The 18,165-nt window shown below is 37.9% G+C and overlaps 1 protein-coding gene and 2 long non-coding RNA genes across 4 annotated transcripts in view; 2 read left to right on the top strand and 1 right to left on the bottom strand.

The window, feature by feature from the left end:
* LOC119077315 (fasciclin-2-like) overlaps window positions 1-18,165 on the bottom strand; it is a 385,563-nt gene that overhangs the window by 366,172 nt on the left and 1,226 nt on the right. Inside the window, exons 2-7 of one of the 2 annotated variants that reach the window (XM_037184485.1) lie at window positions 17,870-18,101; window positions 17,575-17,749; window positions 16,736-16,898; window positions 16,511-16,662; window positions 16,329-16,433; window positions 15,469-15,821 (exon numbers count right to left, since the gene is read on the bottom strand). In XM_037184485.1, coding sequence (XP_037040380.1) covers window positions 15,469-15,821; window positions 16,329-16,433; window positions 16,511-16,662; window positions 16,736-16,898; window positions 17,575-17,749; window positions 17,870-18,101 — 1,180 coding nt within the window. Of the gene's footprint in view, window positions 1-15,261; window positions 15,822-16,328; window positions 16,434-16,510; window positions 16,663-16,735; window positions 16,899-17,574; window positions 17,750-17,869; window positions 18,102-18,165 lie in introns of those variants that run through there. The other variant, XM_037184484.1, reaches the window with a different exon arrangement.
* Window positions 244-4,103, top strand: LOC119077351. The gene is made up of 4 exons (XR_005087774.1): window positions 244-453; window positions 3,328-3,487; window positions 3,549-3,669; window positions 3,752-4,103. It is a non-coding gene; the product is annotated as an uncharacterized LOC119077351 (long non-coding RNA).
* On the top strand, window positions 8,157-13,870 carry LOC119077352. The gene is made up of 4 exons (XR_005087775.1): window positions 8,157-8,372; window positions 12,915-12,985; window positions 13,510-13,639; window positions 13,703-13,870. It is a non-coding gene; the product is annotated as an uncharacterized LOC119077352 (long non-coding RNA).

Raw genomic sequence — 18,165 nt, 5'->3', positions numbered from 1 at the left:
GATCAATCATTGTCGTCGAATGGTACATACATAGTGAGAATACGAAATTATTTGTCCCCAAACATTTCTGCTGTTTATTTTCACTTTGATCATGTGTGACGCACAACATTTGTCAAATTCAAATTCAAAATTTTTGTCAGACTCCACCACTGTTAATGCATAACAAATTTGATATGAGAATGTCGTCACACGCATCTGGTACCGGTGCGAAAGAAACGGAACGTTTTCTCTGTTTCTAACATCTCAGTAAAACGAACCTCAATCGGTCGATTACACTGCTTTCCCTTTCGTTTGAGAATTTAGTTGGAATTTGTGTTTGAAGTGAGTGTAAACGTTTTATCCGCTTTCCAGTGAGTAATTTCACCCACCATTTCTTTTGTTCATTCGTCACATCGAACATTTGCGATTATTTTGTGAGCGTTAAAGCAGGGAGTGAACAGGATTGTGATTACGGTAAGCTGATGCGCAATTTTCTTTTGTTCATTTATCGTGCTTGTTCAACACCCAACAACAAGATCGACATTTAGTTTACGAGCCCTCAGAAGAACGCGCGATCAATTGTCTTTCGTCTTTGTTTTATTACTCGAAGAAATTCTTTAGAACACTTGAGCGTCATTACTGGAGAAATATTCTTATTTTATCAACAATGGCAGAGTTTTCAACTGATGGTTACTCGTCTTCAGGGTAGAATAGATATAACAGGGGCAAATTGACAGCAGTGTAGGAGGGCGCTCAGAGTTCAGAAATTTTTGAAATTCGCATTTGTGAGACAGGTTTTTGGCTAAGGCCCGAAAACACACTAGCAATTTCGCGTTGATGGGATCGACAATTATGCTGCGTGTTCAATTGTAATCCGATATTCACCACAGGATAAACAATGGAAAACGCAGCGTAATTGTCGATTCCATCAACGCAAAATTGCTAGTGTGTTTTCGGGCCTTATCGAAACACGAATGAAAACCAATATGACAATCCGCGATTCTTTTCGTTAAAATTGATTTCTTTGCCGATCAATTGTTAGGACTGCAGTCAATATTCACCAATGAAACTATAAACCAGGTATGGTCTGTTCATACAAACCGGAGGACATGAGAGGTGAGTTTGTTTATATGAAATCGCTATGTCCTCAGCTTCATACAAAGTTTGACATTCGACCATACCTTGTTCTGATGTTCATTGACATTCACCACAGCAATCGATCGATTCTATAGAAATCGTTAGCGCTACACGCTGTACTTAAGGCTGGAAACACACTAGCAATTTGGCTTTGCTGATACAGATAGTAATCAGCCACAGAGTCATCCATTTCGTTTCTGTTTTGCTTCCCTGTACATGACAGTTGACATTTCAAACAATGTTAGACCTATTGTTTGAAGGGTCAACTGTCAAGTACACGTAGGCAAAACCGAGTGAAAACAGAGACAAAACGGATGACTGAGAATTCAACTTAAGGCTTGATTTCCACTTACCAAACACAGCTAACGCCGACCCGTACGAAACACCTATTCGTATCAAAAGCCTTTAATGTGAAACTCTTCATTTCTCTTACTTCATTTTCTTCTCTGCTGAAAAACTATTCTCCCTTTAAAATCACTTACATTATCCACTCTTTGCCTTGTTATCATATACAACTAAATTGCCGGAGGCAATATAGACAGCCCCGTACGAAGACAAATTTCATAAATTCCTATTTAAACAGCTGTATACCGCTATATTTACCTATATTTTCCTATAAATAAACATTTCACAGATGAATATGCTATTATATAGCTCTATATGCCTGTATATAGCTCAATATAGCTGTATATAGGTATATATAGATGTCCGTATATGGAATCCCAGAAACCCCACACACATAACAAATTATTTCCATGTTAACGGAAACACTCTAAGTATCATTTTTCCCAAGATATTTCTATTTTACTAAAATCCAATATGGCCGCCGGCAGCCATTTTGTTAGGAAATAGTACCGACGCTTTACATTCGTTAATACCTTTCAAACAAAAAAAAAATCATGAAATTCGGTCAAAATTTACTCGAGATATTGTCAAAATACACCACGTTCACTGTACTTCCGAGTAGCCAGATAAGAGCTCACTCCAAGAGACCTAGCTCACGCTCCGGAGAACATAATTTCATAAAAAAAAATTTCCCTGATTGGTACGGTCAATACCTATCTAATAAAGCTAACACAGACGAAATATGTTCAAATGTGGCCGACCTACAAGCAAAAACTGCTTGCCGCCCTGTGCCTGTTCCACACCAAGGGGTCTAACTCACGAGTCGGTCATCCGATTTCCATAAACTTTTTTTTGTCGATCGGTATTGTAAATACCTTTTATTTGACGTATCACTTACAAGTTTAACGTTTAAATGTCCGGAGATATCTTCGAAAAACTGTAAAGCACTTATTGGGCCACAGCTCGGGAGGGGTCGATCCAAAATCACTCATCTTCGAACTTAGCCTGTCTTTTGACATTACCAAACGGGAAAAAAAGAATTTTCGAAATCGGATGCGTTTTACTCAAGTTATCGTGCAGACAGACAGACGGACAGACGGACATTTTTTTTTCCGCGGATTTGGCATCTCTAGACAACCACAATAGGTTTCCCCTTACTCAGGGAGTGCAATTCGACGTGTTACAAACGTATACGTAAACCTATAAGACCCCAGTACTTCGTACGGGTCTAAAAAGGTAGTCCTTATGGGAGATAAAATTTAATTTTTCCAATTTTTACTTTGTTTACTTGACAGCTCCGCTCTCTCTTGACGGCTGTCACACAGAGTACTATTTTTGTTGAGTGGAACCCATACTTAAAGCTGTAATTAAGTATATATTGGGACGCGATACGAATATTCGCTTTACGCTACGTTTTCCACTGTAATCCGCTATTCACTACAGGTTAAACAATGGAAAACGCAGCATAATTGTCGATTAGCGATTACGTCAACGCAAAATCGCTCGTGCGTCCTCTGCTTAAATTCATCCGAAACTTGAGTTCCGAATTTTTTATGATCCGCTGAAGGTTTTCATTAACTTCAGCTGTTTATATACTATGAGTTAACCATGGTGCTAAGAAGGAAGCGATTTTTGGAAATTGTTTCTTGCTTTAGTCTTCAGTTCCGCTACTATACCACAAAGTGATATTTTTAATTCATTAAACTTACGATCTGCAGTGCGTTGATTGAAGTGTGTAATTGTGTAATGAACGGACACGTCACCGAATCTTTGACCGTACCTTGTGGTAGCAAAAAAAACACTTTTAAAAGTGATACTGTCACATCATGCAACTCCACATCTCAATTTCATTACTCTAATTACAAGCCGTGAAACCTCGTAATGGCATCAAAATCATTTGAAACTGTACCACCAACTGTACCATCATACGAAGAGGCAATGAATGGCCCAACGCAGCAACTGTATCCGAACATTGAGCCGAATCCATATTATCCTCAAACGGTGCAGCCTCAACTACAAGTCCACAGTAGGCAATCGAAAAATTTCGAAATCTCGCCACGCATCTCATTTGTATATCGGCATTTCAGACATTACCATTGGCGGACTTGCAGCAACTTGTGGATCCTGTCGAATGCCGTTGCATACACGTTCTGGTTATGTATCCACCTGTTCAACGCACTGTGCCTTTCTGTTCTGCTGTTTGTTTTTGTGAGTACCTACAGAAAGTGTTCGTAATTGAACGGAGGATGAGGTTTGAATTTTTGAATTTTTTTTCTTGGCTCATTTTCAGGTGTTGGCCATGCGCTCCATTCGTTTACTGCACGAAGATGTGTCGTGAGCCGAGACTCTTTTGCGCCAATTGCGGTTCACAAATCTAATGAATTTCGATTTCGTTTCACCATCCAAATCCGAAGAAAACGTCAAATTTGAATCGAAAAAATTGTAATTTTTCGCTGTTTTAGAAGTAAGCTCTTTTCTGTTGATCAGAAGAACAGAAACTCTCTAGCGATTGTGTTTTGTGACGCAGTCTCTTTCTCGTTTATTGATTGATCATCTTCGTATACAATCCAATGATTCATGATCGTTTTGTGAGCATAAAAATTTACATTTACGAAACATGATTTTCAATAAAAATTTTGCACAGATTCTACGCTGACTTTTTCCTTTCTCAACAAAATTACTCGGAGAGAATCCAGCTTAAATGCGAAGCAACGTTACCGTAGTGAAGAGATGAGCTTGAGCTGTCCATTTTCTGCTTGAAAGTAGAAAATCTGCTTACGCCCGTGTTGATTTATGAAAAGAAACATTTGACAACTGAGGAATCTATTTTAGAGTCTCCGACTCCAGTTCGAAATTTTTGCAACACAATTGCCATTCAAAACACCATGCTGAGCAGAGTATATGAACACTAACGGTACCGCAACCTTTACGTAATCGAATTCACCAGACTTCCAGCTGCAACTTGACGCAAACGGATTCAACATGTGTGCAACACAACGAAATTAAATTCACCTGAAAGTAACTGCGCATTTACAGTACCTTCAGTGTTGATATTCCTTCGGTGCAACCAAGGCTGTAATCTTTGGGGATGCAGATACGCGGGTGGCACCCGATGTTTCATATTTAAAATTCACCACGTGATATAGCATCGATTTTGGTGAATATATTTGTATGGACAATGTGTGTTCCCGCGTATCTAATAAAATGGGGATCTGCATGATCTCCCCAAAGTTCACAGCCTTGGATGCAACAGCATTAGTCACCTGAAAGTCGTGATCCGTAATGAATCTGAAGGTTTGTATTTATCTTCAGTGTTTTGTGTTTAAATACTGTGACGCGGAGAGCGTCCATTAAACCACTTTTCCGTCTCTGTTCTCTCTTTGCGCATGCGCATTATTAAAACGGTGAAGTTCGATTAGAGCTTAATGCTTAATTTTCACTTACCGAAAAAGTACTCAGTGTCAGTTTTTGTTTAGTTTATTTGACCATTTGACCATACATAAGTATGGTTTCCACTCAACAAAAAGTACTCCGTGTGAGAGCCGTAAGAGAGCGATCTGTCAAGTAAACAAAGCAAAAATTGGAAAAATTTGGTTAGTGGAAGAATCCGCATTAAGAATCCGAATTGAATGAAAAACCAAATTTTAACAATTTAACTATGCGAGCCAAAGTTTATAGAATTAATTTAGCTAAATCAATGCAATTAATCATTTAATCCACGCACTTCAGGCATGAGTGGTAATCTAACTGGACAGAATAGCGAACCAACGGTAACAGTATCAAAAAATGAAATTTTTCCATACGAAATAGGTCTTCATTTGTAAGCTACATATCATTAAACGTACTTTTGCTTGAAGTGCATTGCTACATTATATCGACAAATTGTTCATATGACGGCTTGCACTTTTCAATTGTTATAAATAATTACAATGAGCAATCGAAACAGTTTTGTCGATTAAATTTGAAGACTATCACCTGTGAATTCTAAGTCAAATTCTAAAATTTGACCGGAAATCGAATCAGAGGCGAAACGGTATTTTATATGGCTACGAAGGTTCGGAACCGGTTAGGTCCAACGGTCAATTGAAAAGTTTCAACTGAGAGAAGGTGACAAAATATTTCTTTTGTTCGGGAGTAAGTGCAATGTCAAAGTGAACGAATTTGCATTTTTCATAAAACCTTCGCAACCCTTGACGCAATTTGTGTGCAACCGCCTTCGTGATCAATTCAGGGTTGTCTTAACCTGTTCTTTAAGAACCTTGCTTCTTTTGTGTCATCATCGAAAGTGTTGAGTCACAACGTAACTCATAAAATGGTGATCCACACGTAAACCTTCAAGAGGTTCACAAAAAGTCCTGAGCCCGACTTTCTGATGAATATAATTGCAGCGTAAGGTCACTTCATTGTAGCGCTTAGTATTTCTATAGAATTGATGGCAAGTCGTGAACAACTGCAAAAATTCTATTGAAATTGTGGGTGCTGCTGCATTGAAGTGAACTTACGTGTATGCTGTGTCTATTATCATTCAAACTATCGGCGCAACATCATTTACAAGTCACACTTCGGGATGCATCGTTAGGTGAAATACAAAATACCATTGAACCTGGCGTACGATTTATTAATTCGCCACTGGACAGCCAATTAACAACAAAGAAATTCTATTGTTCCAAAAATAATAGAAATTCTGATAATGAATAAATGAAACCCGATTTGAGTAGTATAACAAAAGCGGTTGAGGTGGCAACTTATAAAACGAGTTTGTTAAAATAGACAGTGGTCCACCACAAAAGACAAAATGGATTTAATACTACGTCGTCTCTACGTCATATTTCTGGGCACAACATTCATGATATTGACGGTGCTAACATGGCCAATTATTTTGTTGCTTCAGCTGCACCCGATTACTCGCCAATGGTACTACTCAAACATTTTCGGACTGATTTGCACATTGTGCACGAAAATTTTAGTTGAACCCAAGCGAAAACTGTTCGATTCGGTGAACAAGCATTTGAAGGAAATGCCGCCAACAGAAGCCGACCATGCAATCAAAGTTTTAGAAATCGGTCCAGGCACTGGCGACAACTTCAAATTTTACAAATTGCCCATCCAATTGACTACAATCGACTTGAATCCCTTCCTCAAAGAGACGGCCGAGAGATTGTCCGTAGAATATCCGCTGGTCAGCGTTGTCGACAGTCAAGTGGCCAATGCCGAGAATATGACCTGTTTCGAGGACAATACCTTTGACATCGTCTGCGGAACGTTGATCATGTGCTGCATTAACGACAACGAAGCGGCTCTGGCTGAAATTCATCGCGTTTTGAAGCCGAAAGGACGATACTACTATTTGGAAAGCAATCGAATGCAACCGAGCCGATCTGCGTTTCTGCGCTACCTTGAAGCGTTTCTGGCTAAATTTTGGTCAATGTGCGAATACGGATGTAAGTTCCTTCACAACAATTTCGATGAAAAGCTCAGATCGTCTAGACTGGCATCGGCTTGGAACCAAATTTATCGGATGCCGGAATGTTCCATGGGTCACGAGTTGCACTACGGTTGTGCGCTGAAAAACTAGCTGCATTACAACAAGAATTCAATCAATCAATTTTACTGAAAATTTCTACGTTTTCGGGTGCCGTTCAAAAACTACACGCAACGCAAAAAGTAAAAATGGATCACGCTCGAGTGACAGATCAAACAGTTTTCGGTCTCAAACATTTGCCTAATTTAATTAACGCCTCCTTTGAACGATAAAATAAAATAAAAAAAAATTCGAACACACGGTCAATAGAGTGGAAAGGGGCGGGAAGGTAAGACAAACCATTATCTTTCAACTTTTCTTTAGGAAAAAATGCGCTCTTGTCACTAGTTGCAGTGTATCAAGCGAAAAATCCGAAACTCCTCTCCTCTCATATAGAGACATAACCTGCTCGCAATAAATTGACATCAGACTGAGAGACTTTTTCTTGGAAATGCGGTCAATTTTGTGGAAGTCTTTATTTTACAGCCACTGTGTTCGCCATTCCTAACCTGATTTTAACTTACTTCAAAGCACTTCAAGCTAAAGTGATCATAGTCGACAGCTGCCAAATCGACGCTTTTAGTTATATGGTTTGTAGCGCTGCATAAAAATGCGGTCGAATCCGATATTTTGAATTTTTGTATGGGAAATCACATTCAAACGTTGATATCTCCGTGGTTTTTAAAGAATAAGAGCCAGATTTTGCTAGGTTTGCATATTTTATGGATTTTTATCGATTGGCATGCTCATTTGTGTGAAATGTTGAGTAAAAATTTTCTTCTAATTATTTAACACAAAAATGAGTGGACCAATCGATAAAACTCCATAAAAGATGCAAACCTAGCAAAATCTGGCTCTTATTATTTAAAAATAACGGAGATATAAACGTTTGAATGCGAATTCCCACACGAAAATTCAAAATATCGGATTCGACCGTTTTTTTATGCAGCGCTTTCTAGCATGCCACAAAGCGCGTGGATAGCGTACTATTTTGTATGAAATGGTTGTTTACAGTGTCGAAACGCACGTTTACGATTTGCCACTAAAATTCAAATTCAAATTCGAGGAAATTCAAATTGTTTAACTTTTAGATCGCCCAAAAGCGACGGGCTCCACTAGTTGACTATAATGTCATTGATCCCATTGGTCTCGATTTGCACACTGCATCGTGTTTCTCCGTTCAGTCGTTGCATATCGGTCTTACAGACGGCATTATTGCAACTGTGAGTTGAAGGTTTTGTTACTTGTTGTTGTTGTACTTTAAAATTTGCAATGAAATCGACGACAAAGACCATTTTGCATTGGTTTGTGGTGTCAAATGCAACTGTGATATTTATTGTTTCAACAATCTGCATAGTTTTTGCTTTATTCGAACCCTACGACCCTTTCGGTAATCATCGCAGTGCTTGTCCCCCTGGTGGTCAATGACTATGGCGTTGCTACGTATTGGTTTGGAGATATTTTTGTAGTTGTGGGTTTGTATTACTAGCCCAATTCCCGTCAGCATTTAACCTGTTACATACGGGTGTTCATCTGTTATCGATAACGGCGACAAAAATAGTGACAAGCTCTGGGTAATATGGTCCGTTATAAAGTAAAATGCATGTTAAAACAATTGAAGTACAAGATTTGAAATCAACAGATTAATAACTTGATCGATGGAAGTAATATACCCGATAATTATACTACCGTCTGTAACAGGTTAACGGAGCTGATAATTTTGAAGAGATTGTAAAATTCGGTTAAATTTATCGATCGCACGCAACGACGCGAAAGTGACAGATTCGAATTTTTTCTTTTGATATTTGACAAAAGAAAAATTTCGCATCTGTCACTTTCGCATCGGCGTTGGTAAATTTAACAACTGTCAGTTAAATTTATTCGATCAAAAGGGCTCGTTCACGAACTAAAAATTCGCTACCCAAAGTGAAGATTTTGACATATTTTATATGCAAGAAGTGTCAAAATCGTCAACAGTGAAACTTAACGAAGAGTTTCTGAACGAGCTCAAAAGGTGGTGTCGGAACTAGTTAAAGTTTAACGATCGATAAATTTAACCAAAATTAACGGAAATCTGTTAAATATACCAGCTCTGATGGGAATTGGGCTACTGTATTGCTGTACACCCTTCGCTTGTCAAAATAAAAATATCTCCAAATCAGTACGTTTATACTATTTACTGTGTTTTGTTTCGTCAAACTTTAATGAAATTCGTAAATAAGGCTAGTACACAGATCGTGAAAAAAGCGTGAAAAATCGACCCATATGCAAAATATGACATAAAATGCATGAGTTATCTCTCAAATATTTTGCAAGCTCGGTGTAAACCTCTGCCGTGAAACCTGATGCTTACACTGTTCTTGCAAAATATTTGACATTTGGCTAATACATTTTGTGTCATATCTTGCAAGCATTTTGCAGCGGTCGATTTTGCATGCATTTTTCACGAACTGTGTACTCATCTTTAAGACTAACATTTTCCATTCTGTGAAGCAAGACTCGCACTACTGTGTAGGTTTGTTCCAAGTAACAGTAAACACGAACTTTGACAACCCGAACAACGACAATTTCATCCACAGCAACGTCGCTTACGTGATATTTCATACAAATCGAGCAACGTCGCTTACGCGATTTACACAGAAATATTATTGAGGCTATGGCTCTGTGGATGAAATTTGACAATTCATATGGCCTTGGAACAAACCTATTGTTTGCGGTTTTTTCATCAAAGAAATGTTAAGCGGTATCTCTCCGCTGGGGTAAAATGCGTTTGAATGACATAGATTAAGATTGGCTCGTTCGGTATGTGCTTTACGATCAAAATTGAAAACGGTTTACATAGTTTTCTCTTAAAAATACGTTTTGATTCACTGGCTTTTGTTTAAAGCTGCAATCGCAGTTCACTGTTTTACGGTATTTTTTTTGGCATATCTTTTAGCATATCTTTTCAAAAAAAATTTTTGTTTCCAAAAATTATTTTTGTTTCCAAAAAAAAGTTTTGTAAGTATATAAAGAATTTTGGTTTTCAAAAAAAAGTTTTGATTAAGTATATAAGGAGTTTGGTTGAAGAAAAAGTAACTAAAAAATACTTGTTTTTTCTACATATGAGAAAATATGGTAATAATTGATTGCAAAGAGAAATTTAGAAATGAAAACTAAAAGAAAATTGAGAAAATAGATAAAAGTGAATAAATGAAAGGGAATATTTTTAAGGGAAAGGATTGGTCTGAGCAATGGATCGGTGGTTGGATGTAATATTTTTTTTTGTTTTTTGTGTAAAATTGATTTCTAAAATTGAAAAGGAAATAATTTCCGTATAACACGTAAAAGAAAATTGAGAATGCAGATAATAGCTATTTTGCTAACATGTGCCTAAATGGAAATTTTGCGCAATAGATGTGACGATTGTCAATCCGAGGCGAAGCCGAGGTTGACAACACATCGTATGCGCAAAATTCCAGTTTAGGCACAAGTTAGCAACAAGATTTTATGTACTGTAGCAATTTTACACTTCATCGAATGCATATTTACGCACGCAAAATGAACATATGCGCACTACAGTGCATAAAAGTGATTAGATGCAAGGAAAAAATCATTTTCAGTTGAACCATCGAACTTTTATTGTCCAATTTGTTTTTATGTATATTTGCCGTCTATAATTTGGTTTTGTAAATTTAATTTTTATGAAAAACAAATTACACAGGCTAATTATTGGACGAGTCGAGAAAAAAAAAATTAACTCCTAAGTTACCGACACCGTTCCGGCGCCCGGCTCGCATTGCGGCCCTCCGCTTCGCTCCGGGGCAATGGGCCGGATCGCTCGGCGTGTTAAAACACTTTTTATGTGCAATAAAAATTGGTATTCATTTCGTAAAAAGACGAACTAAACTCCTTTACGTTTTCGTAAAAGGATGAATTCCATAGGAACCAACAAAACGGCTTGAGTTGAACTTTCGAACTTCTAGATAGATAATCTTCAAATTGCAAATTTATAAAAAAAAAATCCATGATTTCACTTTACTCTCTCAATCTGTTGTTTTCTGACTTTGATTTGAAGTTGTAGTTGTACCTTCGAACTTTTATTGGAAAGAATCGCCAGTGGAGCACAGTGAAATATAACCACGAATACTTTTTGGGAAAAGTTGCTTTTTGGAGAGTGCAAATATATTCTCTTCACTGGCGATTCTTTCCAATAAAAGTTCGAAGGTACAACTACAACTTCAAATCAAAGTCAGAAAACAACAGATTGAGAGAGTAAAGTGAAATCATGGATTTTTTTTTATAAATTTGCAATTTGAAGATTATCTATCTAGAAGTTCGAAAGTTCAACTCAAGCCGTTTTGTTGGTTCCTATGGAATTCATCCTTTTACGAAAACGTAAAGGAGTTTAGTTCGTCTTTTTACGAAATGAATACCAATTTTTATTGCACATAAAAAGTGTTTTAACACGCCGAGCGATCCGGCCCATTGCCCCGGAGCGAAGCGGAGGGCCGCAATGCGAGCCGGGCGCCGGAACGGTGTCGGTAACTTAGGAGTTAATTTTTTTTTTTCTCGACTCGTCCAATAATTAGCCTGTGTAATTTGTTTTTCATAAAAATTAAATTTACAAAACCAAATTATAGACGGCAAATATACATAAAAACAAATTGGACAATAAAAGTTCGATGGTTCAACTGAAAATGATTTTTTCCTTGCATCTAATCACTTTTATGCACTGTAGTGCGCATATGTTCATTTTGCGTGCGTAAATATGCATTCGATGAAGTGTAAAATTGCTACAGTACATAAAATCTTGTTGCTAACTTGTGCCTAAACTGGAATTTTGCGCATACGATGTGTTGTCAACCTCGGCTTCGCCTCGGATTGACAATCGTCACATCTATTGCGCAAAATTTCCATTTAGGCACATGTTAGCAAAATAGCTATTATCTGCATTCTCAATTTTCTTTTACGTGTTATACGGAAATTATTTCCTTTTCAATTTTAGAAATCAATTTTACACAAAAAACAAAAAAAAATATTACATCCAACCACCGATCCATTGCTCAGACCAATCCTTTCCCTTAAAAATATTCCCTTTCATTTATTCACTTTTATCTATTTTCTCAATTTTCTTTTAGTTTTCATTTCTAAATTTCTCTTTGCAATCAATTATTACCATATTTTCTCATATGTAGAAAAAACAAGTATTTTTTAGTTACTTTTTCTTCAACCAAACTCCTTATATACTTAATCAAAACTTTTTTTTGAAAACCAAAATTCTTTATATACTTACAAAACTTTTTTTTGGAAACAAAAATAATTTTTGGAACCCAAAATTTTTTTTGAAAAGATATGCTAAAAGATATGCCAAAAAAAATACCGTCACTGTTTTGGGTCTCCGTTTAGATATTGCGCATGCGCACAGAGAGAATTCTCTCTGTGCACATGCGCATTGTCTAAACGGAGACCCAAAACGGTGAACTGCGCTGGCACCTTAAGTGCCATGTAAACGGATGGTCCGATTTCTAAAGTGAGTGTTGTGCGATCCATGCTAAGGCCCGTCATTGGGAAATGACAGGACAGTTTCCCGAAAATGTATGCAAAAATTTATCACAAAAATTCAACGAAAAAATTTAAAGGAACTCACCTCTGATACTTTCCATTGTATTCGGGCATAGTCTCTTTAGGTCGCCAAGGCATATTTGAACACTAAACACTTTTTACTCGATGCAAAAACCAAAAGTTTTTTTTTTGTTTTGTCGCGACCAAAACACAGAAAATATTTCGACACAACTGTGACACTCCGCTACTATACTGGAATGAATGTTTGCTGTGTTCACTTCGGCGGTAAAATATCTTCATTCAAAAAAGTGTCCGACGCCTTAACAATTCATTCTAAATATAGACCAATTTTAGTTGAAATTATTATCTTACTCATTTTATGTCTTAGTTCTTCTATTTGTCATATGTATGAGCATACCGACAATCACTAATGGTCTACTGTTATATGGAATTTACAAGGTTAGCAATATTTCGACCGAATTGCAAGGCTGTAAGCTTTGGGGATAAGCGAATGACGCATCACTTTCCATACTAAAAATTCACCTCGGCATACACACTCAATTTTGGTGAATTTCTCTGTATGTAGAAGCCAAAGTATATAGACACTGAAGGTAACGCAAATCCGCGAGAACACACGGACCCCAACTTTCGGGTGAATATAGTTTTTATAATGTTGGACACAAGTCAAATTTACTTTGTCAGGTTGCAACACATGCCACAACTCAATACTATACAACACACTTCCAACAACATTATCGCGCCAAACGTCACGGATGCAACATAACAAATCTTATATTCACCCGGAACTTGGGGTCCGCATTTCTTGCTATTCCCTGAGGATTTGCGTTACCTTCAGAATGTATATTTACCTTGATCGAAGCGATCTGCGTGACCTTCCGAAAGTTTACACTCTTGCTGAATTGCGCGCTTAAATTGGAATCAAGCTTTTATTTACTCTTTGAATCATTTCATGTGTCTGTCAGAAATCGGCGGCTTTCATCTCTCCATGGCTTCTATGCAGTTTCGTTGTCATGGTATTTATGACCCATTCCATAATTAGAACTCTCCAAGCAATTATGAAGGAAGAAGCGAGCTATATTTTCATGCAATCAGGTAAAATTGGGATGCTCCACAAAAAGAAGCGATTTTTTACGATTTTTCGTTTTGTTTTTGCAGCTGCGTACATTTATTCTGTCTGCTTGACCATTGCCGTTACGATTTATTACCGACAAATTAAATATTATCAGTTCGAACCTATGCTACTAGTAGAGACGAAGGAATATTATTGAACATTTTACAGATGCTCTCGAATTTAGAGAATGAATAAATATTTCCAGACATAAAAATCGATGGTTTATGTCGTTTTTGTTGAACAAAAGAACAACGAAAAAAACTGAAATGCAGAGCAATGAACGTCAACACAAGGTATGGTCGAATGCTGTATATTCATTGATGTCCTCCATACCAAGGCTGTATACTTTGAGGAGGTCACGCAGACCGCCATTTTATTAGATACGCGGGAACACACCACTTCTGATGATTTTACATGTAAAAAAATTCACCACATCATCAAGACGACGAGAATCATCAGAGTAGGTGCATTTTTGCAAAGTATATAAACATACTGAAGGTAATGCAAATCCACAAAAACTCACGGAACCCTACTTTCGGGTGAATATAATTTTTACAATGTTGGCCACTAGTTACATTCACTTTGTTAGGTTGCTATAAAGACACAAAAAATTGTATGCAGAGCAACACATTTCTACCAACATTAAAACGCCAAACGTCACGCAAGCAACATAACAAGTCTTATATTCACCCGAAACTTGGGTTCCGTAAAATTTGTGATCCGCTGAGCATTTGCATTACCTTCAGTTTGTTTATATACTTTGCATTTTTGTATGAAATCGGCCATTTTATCATCAACTGTGGTGTGTCACCCGCGTATCTGTATCTGCGTGACCTCCCCAAAGTATACAGCCTTGCTCCATACAAAGTTTGACATTCGACTTTACCTTGTGTTGACGTTCATTGACCTTTACTCTGTCGTGGTCTTTCCAGTGACCAAAATGTCATGTCGATGTTGCATAGATTCAGAGCAGCGGTAAGCTTTTATGAATGAAAATTTTTTGAATCTCGCGTCACAATTGGCAACCTCGCATACGTCGTTGTGTTAAGGAAGAGTTACGCTACATCGCAATATTTAAGCTACGTCGATTGTGTTTACATCAAATTTTTGTTGTGCTGAATAGGTTTGTTCCAAGTAACTCTAAACACAAACTTTGACAACCCGAACAACGACAATTTTATCCACAGCAACGTCGCTTACGTGATATTTCATACAAATCGAGCAACGTCGCCTACGCGATTTACACGAAAATATTATTGAGGTTATGGTTCTGTGGATGAAATTTGACATTTCATATGGCCTTGGAACAAACCTATAGGTTTGAAATGTCAAATTTCATCCACAGAAGGCCACTTAACCTCAACTTTCATTTTAACGAAAATTTTAACGAAAAATGTACAAATACTGTAATCGAATAAGTTAGGAACAACGCTTTTCCTAAACGAGCACAACCTATCACACGTCAAAATCAGTGGTCATGATTCAGAAGGAATTTCTTTTTCTGAGGTCACACAACTTCCACCTGTGGAATTCCATTCTGGTATTTTGGGATTATTGAGGTTTGTAATGGGTTGCAACAAAGAAATTGGCCGTGCATGGTTAACTTAAGTTTTTATCACTTTAATTGAAAAGTATACAAAAGTAAACAAATGAATGCAGTGAACACGCAGTATTCGTGTACACTTTTCCCTCGATTCTTTTCGCTTGGATCCACTTTCAATTGAACAGTTTTCTCATCCCTACCAGCAATACTAACAACTTGACACGTATACCTTCCTTCATCCCCTTCTTCAATGTGTCGTATTTTCATTTGACCCGAACGATCCACCGAGAATCGACTGTCCCGTGTCGTCACGTCGATTTCATATCGATCGACCCATTTAACAATTGGCGCAGGTTTTCCCAGTGTCGGACAATCAATAGCAAAGTCGACTCCCTCCACAGCCGAATACTCCGTGGCATTACTCAAAATTGTTGGCTTCACTACGACTTCGTGGTACATCAGTCTTTCATTGGCAGATTGACGACAGGTGTAAAAGCCTTCATCAGCCTCGGTAAGATGATGAATAAGCAAAGCGTATGACGTCGTGAAACCCGGGTACTCGTCGATACGGTATTCGTAGCGATCAGAAGGTTCAATGGGATTGTTCTCGAACATCCAATCTGAAAATGGAAATGGAAATTAGTCCAAGTCTCTCTCATTGTCTGAATGATAACCGAATCTGGAGAGTGTTTTCAAGAAATTAGACTGGAGCGGAGGAATATGCTTGGAATTATGCTCAGAGAGATTACTGGATTAGGAAACAAACGGAAGTCCTTGATGTTATGGAGTAGGGACACCGACATAGGGAATCATTTATGAATTACGTAACGTGTTCTCAGTGCTGTCAACCAAATGAAATCGTAAAAAACTCGAGAAATTCGTGCTATCTAAAGTTGAAGCTATGCTCTATCCTCCAATCTAGGGAGCTGTATTGAACATAGTCTCACTTTCGCAGATCGTATATTTCTCGAAGTATTTAAGATTTCATTCTGATGACAGCACTGAAAATCATTACGCAATTTATGAATGATCCCTTGGCAATAAGTGGCAATGGAGCGTTCAAAATAGAAGGAGATAGGTGAGATGCAATCAGGCTGAAAAAGAAGAAGAAGAAGAACGATACCCACCTACAGTCGTGTTATCATCAACATTATAGAAGCTGCAACTCACGTAACCATCTTCCCCAGCAACGCCAAAGTTGTACTGCAATTCGTCTGATGATCGTATCAATGCTAAAAGACAGACATTTGCCATAATTTAGAATCTTTTGAGTCCTTGGTACTCTGCAAAACCAGTCAATCTGACTTACTGTACGTCTCAATTTTTACAAAAGTGTCAATGGTCTCTGATCCGGCAGCCGACTCACAATAGTAGGTCCCGGACATTGCATGTTTCACGAACGGTATGACCAACATTACTTCTCTGTCATTTATAATTTCAGTGTACATAACGTCATCCGATCTAAAATTGAACGAAAAAATCAAATTTCTTCTTCAGTTTCTCTCTGTGTGCTTCCTATGATGGCGCTACTCACGATTTGGCATTGATAGGATTGTCGAAAGTATTTCGCCAGATTAGATTAGTAATTGTATCCACTTTGGACTTACAAGTAAAATTGAAGAACGTACCGACTGCAATGCTATGTAAGCTATAAGTCGGATAAATTTTTAACCGAGGATCTCCACCAGTTATTGGATCTAAAGTTAGGATAGAAGTTAGGTGTAACAACGCTAAAACTAGGTGAGATGCTGTCCATAAATGAAGTCCATCAAAAACTCGAAATTGGACTTCTCTTCGCTCTGACACCGACAACTGCTACTACTAACTACTAAAGTTTGGCTTAACCCAATTAGGAGAGGCCCATAGACACTTAAACTATAGAAGATATTCCACTGACTTTCCACTGTTAACTATCATGCCTACCAAATGGATAAGTCTACGGACTCTGCACTGCACTGCCTGGTATCCCAGAATGAAAAGTTCTTTGATGGGATGTGGCGCTTTAAATTTAGTGTTGTCATTGAGTGTACCTGCGACAACACAGATTCGATATCATTTATAGCATGGCAAGTACTAGCAGAAAGAGAAGTACAACCATCAAGTGCTGGGCAGGTATGAAACAAATCTTTATGCAGATTATGGTTGTGGACTCGATTAACAGGGAATTGATCGGAGAGAGCATCTTCACTCGACAGGCAACGAATGATTGGCTATAAATGTAATGCGTCAGTATAACAGCATTCTATCATTCCATTGACAGGTGGAAAGATGGAGACAGTTCCTTTCAAATTGTATACGCCCAGCCCCTTCTTACACATCCCCTTGCTATTGTTATTTATGGACAGCCCCTGATGTATTTGAGCCAAAAATTACCTCTTGCAGTTCTCATCAAATGGTATGAAGTTGAAAGTCTTACTCCAGTGAGTCTAATAGCGTAATAGCTGTCAGTGGTTAAGTTTCCGATGACATAATTGGTACTGGTTATCCCGTAAATATACCTACACTCCCCTTCATAAATTGAGAACGACCTAAAATCCATCAGCGAGGCCTGCGAAAAATATTCCGTTTTACAAAGAGCAATTTTCTACAACACTTCGCAGAGAAGTGTTAACAGCACTACACGGCTGCGGACCGGTGCAGTGCTGCTAGCAATTCTCTGCATTCTTACCAAACAATATTCGACCGAGTATTGGACTATCTCTTCGCACGGTTCTATAATTGGCTCCCAAATCATTTCAAATTTATCGGTGTAAGGTGATTCAATGAATTCAACTTCTTCGAAGGCACGGTCTTCACTGATTTTGTTCAGAATCTTTGGCTCTTCATATCTGTATTGACACATGGTCTGTTCACTTAATTCTATGAACGGGCTGGTTCCGATCTCGTTTTCAGCATAAAATCTACAAAATTTATCGAATGGAATCACCCGGGAAAGTTCTCGATATTTCTTCTCTTTCATTTTAC

The sequence above is a fragment of the Bradysia coprophila genome, unplaced genomic scaffold (assembly GCF_014529535.1).
Source record: "Bradysia coprophila strain Holo2 unplaced genomic scaffold, BU_Bcop_v1 contig_235, whole genome shotgun sequence".
NCBI lineage: Eukaryota > Metazoa > Arthropoda > Insecta > Diptera > Sciaridae > Bradysia > Bradysia coprophila.
The sequence above is the reverse complement of the archived record's forward strand: the minus strand, read 5'-3'. Positions and strand labels throughout refer to the sequence as shown.